Source organism: Trachymyrmex septentrionalis, unplaced genomic scaffold (assembly GCF_001594115.1).
Source record: "Trachymyrmex septentrionalis isolate Tsep2-gDNA-1 unplaced genomic scaffold, Tsep1.0 scaffold115, whole genome shotgun sequence".
Lineage (NCBI taxonomy): Eukaryota > Metazoa > Arthropoda > Insecta > Hymenoptera > Formicidae > Trachymyrmex > Trachymyrmex septentrionalis.
This window is the reverse complement of record NW_017304279.1, coordinates 352,886-356,259: the sequence shown is the minus strand read 5'-3', so window position 1 is coordinate 356,259 and position 3,374 is coordinate 352,886. Positions and strand designations below refer to the sequence as shown.

Below are 3,374 nucleotides of genomic sequence, written 5' to 3'. Positions count from 1 at the left end.
TATGCTATATAGGTGCATATGTACATACTTATCTTTGTTTATCTGTGTCCAAACTATTGCTGTAGTGTAACGAATATGGCAATATTTCCCTGTGACTTGTCACGATTGAAAGTCACAGATGGGACTTGCAGTTTCCCCTTTAATTCTGTGAGTCGGAAAAGAGATCGCGAGGGGCCCTAATAGAAGAATGCCCATATGTACGTACAATCAAATGCACACAATCGCTCGAGAAAGCAATGAAAATTGATAATTGGCATCGTAGATGTGTATCGATATTACGTATAACTTTTTCGGTAGTCGAATTTCGACATTCATCGTTTTAACTTATAGTGAAAGTATAATAACATGCAGTAATATGTAATACAGTAACATACAGTACAGTCAGTCACGAAAAGGTTGAATCAAACAAAGATTGCAACTTTTTTTTTATGAGTTTCGGAATACAGTTTACTCTCATCGAGCGATTGGTTCTCTCTATTTATGGATCTACCCATTTACGTTCAACCGCGCAAGACTGAGCTGAGTATATACAATATTCCTTCCATCGTAGTTTTAACTCTATCATACCAAATGGCTAATATCAGCGTGTAAATAAAAAAAAAGTACAGTTTATAGAAAATAATTTGACGGAAAATTGCGATTTTTGTGAGCTTAAAAAAAATCGAATTTTCTCAATGTGTGAAGTACGACTGTACATTTTAAGTAACCATTACAAATTATGATCTCTTAACATTAACTCTCTCGTTCCAAACACTACGTTTTAATTAAATTAAACAAAACGCCAGCCGATTCAATTGGCTAAGGCTAATTATTCCATTTGAAGCGAAACAGATATTCAGTAACCACTCATCGGGTGACGCGAATGTTGCAGTGACGCAACAGCTGGGCTGTCAGCAAGCTATGACGGGCACGGGCGGTGGTGCCGGGGAACACGATGGTGGCAAGAAGAAGCACACAAGGCCCACGTTTAGTGGACAGCAGATCTTCGCTCTGGAGAAGACCTTCGAGCAGACCAAGTACCTAGCCGGCCCGGAGCGCGCCAAATTAGCGTACGCGCTCGGGATGTCGGAATCCCAAGTCAAGGTAACATCTTGCTATTGCGCTCACTATACGTTCCACGTATTGACTGAAACGACACTTTTGACAAATCGATCTGCAATATCTGCATAATTCTTTCACTGTTAAAGATATCGCTCGATCTTTTAAACAAATAATATATATTTCCGAAATTAATCTTCGGCAGCAACGGTCGTTTGGGAAAAAAGCGAAAACTTCTGAACGATTGTACAGTTCGCGCAATTAACGCCTTCCACTCTTGTTTCGACATTGCGCGTTACCTTCTCGGTTATTTTCACATTCATGGTTGCAGTCAGACGAAATTGCCGAAAATAGCGATCCAATCTCTATAGGTCTGGTCTGTCCAACTACGGCCATGAACGTGAAAACGACCGAGAAGATAAACGCGGTGTCATCTCACCACTGAATGTCACAGGGTTGGAAGGCTTTAATTGCGCGAACTGTACAATCTGTATAATTGGTACTACAAGGTTTTAAATTGTAGATAAAAAAAACCTTTTAATTTTTCTGTGTATCGATCACCGTTACAGGTATTCATTCTGTATTTATTCTGTACATCAAACTGACATTTTAAAACTTGAGTTGTAGTTTCAGCTGTAGTGTGTTGAGGGTTAAAAATATCTCCTTTTAGATGTTTAGTGGAAGAGGAAATCAATATTTGACGAGAACATCTTCTCTAGCAAGAGTGATAGGTTAACATAATAAACGAGGTTTTTGCGTGGACTCACATTGCGAATATATATTCCAACATTCGTCAAAACCATATCGCAAGTATCCCTCCGTGAAAAAAGAAGGCGAGGAAACATTTGTCTTCGAGTTCGTTGCTGACACCGAGAGATCGATCAAAGCATCGCCCCAGTGCGGGAAACGCAAATCCGCGCGCTGCGAGTAATCCGCGACCGAAAAATCTCCCTCGAAAAAAGAAATCCGCCACGATCGCCCGTCGACGCCCTTCCAGGGGGGGGGGGGCCCTTCCACGATGGCTCTCGCAAAAAGCGGCTCGCTCGCGCGATTTTAAAAAACGTCCTGCTCGTTGCGCGGCTTACTCCATCAACGCGCCCCGCCCGCGGGGCGGGAAGGGCACATGGAACGAGAGTGAGGGATGGGGGGGAGGAGGGGAAGGGGACGAACGGGAGAGGCAGGAAGGAAGGAAGGGCATCTAACGAGGTACCGGTAAAAAAGTTCGAAGGATAAAAGAAGGTGACAAAACAGCCGGAGACGTGTCAAGCTTTACGGCACCTGCGTCATCCTCGGCGTCGCTCTCTCGCGGACGCTGGCGGTACGTTCCCCTTTCACTACCCTCTCACCGTCACCGAAAGGAGGGAGGAGAACGAGGAACACCGGGTGAGACACGGGTGAAACTCGGGTGAGGCCACAGTGACGGTGAGCGAAAGGACGGCGGGAGAGAGAGTTATCGCTGCTCTCCTTTCGTCTTCCGTGTGAGCTTTTGCACTCCTCTTCTTCCTTCCCGGGCATCTCTCTGCTTTCCCCCTCCCCCTCAACGTGCAAGCTCCTCCGCCTCTTTGCCATCCACCTTCGGCATTCCGCTTCGAGTCGAAGCCTTCCTCTCACCCTTCATCCACCCGTTCCCTCCTCCTCCTCCTCTTCCTCTTCTCTCGCCATCTTCGACCCTCTGAGAGAGAGAAAGAGAAAAAGAGAGGAAGAGAGAGAGAGAGAGAGAGAGAGAGACAGCTTCCCATTTGGAAACCCTCAACCCCTGCTGCAGGGCAGGGTTTTCCCTTTCTCTCCCTCTCTGTCTTTCTCTTTCTCTCTTTCACTCTATCTGTCTATCCCTCGCGGACTCGGGCGTCGATGTAGCGCTGTCATTGGCTCGTTCTACGCCGCCATATTTACATTTTTATTGAAAGCTACAAGTCTGTGTCGGTGAGTGATGGCGAAGGGGGAGCGAGAGTGCGAGCGTGGCGCCCCCTGAAGCCTGCGGGTTGGGGTGGTTAGAGGGATGAACGAGGGACGCGACATGGAGGGTGGACGAGGAGTTGCGCGGAGTGAGTGCGGGCGAGGGGATGCGCTGCGGGGGTGAGGAGGGTTAGCATTCAATTACCTCGGATTTCCTCGGGAAGAGGCGATTCACCTCCGCGTATATGCCATCTTCGAGAGCGAGATTGCCCTCGGATCTCGGTATGCTGGCGCGTTTTTCGAAATATTACAATATATACCCGCGTACTCTTTTGCGCGGGACCAACTGACTGGGAAAAAAGATCGAGAGCAGGGGAGGACTTGTTTACATCAACACCCCCCGATGAATTCCGCGTTATCTCGCGGAATCGTACGATTCC

General features: G+C 47.1%; 1 protein-coding gene across 1 annotated transcript in view; it reads left to right on the top strand.

Moving 5' to 3' along the window:
- The window catches only part of LOC108753925 (homeobox protein Nkx-6.1-like), a 54,485-nt gene that overhangs the window by 24,935 nt on the left and 26,176 nt on the right, over positions 1-3,374 (top strand). Inside the window, exon 3 of the mRNA XM_018495923.1 lies at positions 872-1,083. Within this exon, the coding sequence (XP_018351425.1) occupies positions 872-1,083 (212 nt within the window). The remainder of the gene's footprint in view (positions 1-871; positions 1,084-3,374) is intronic.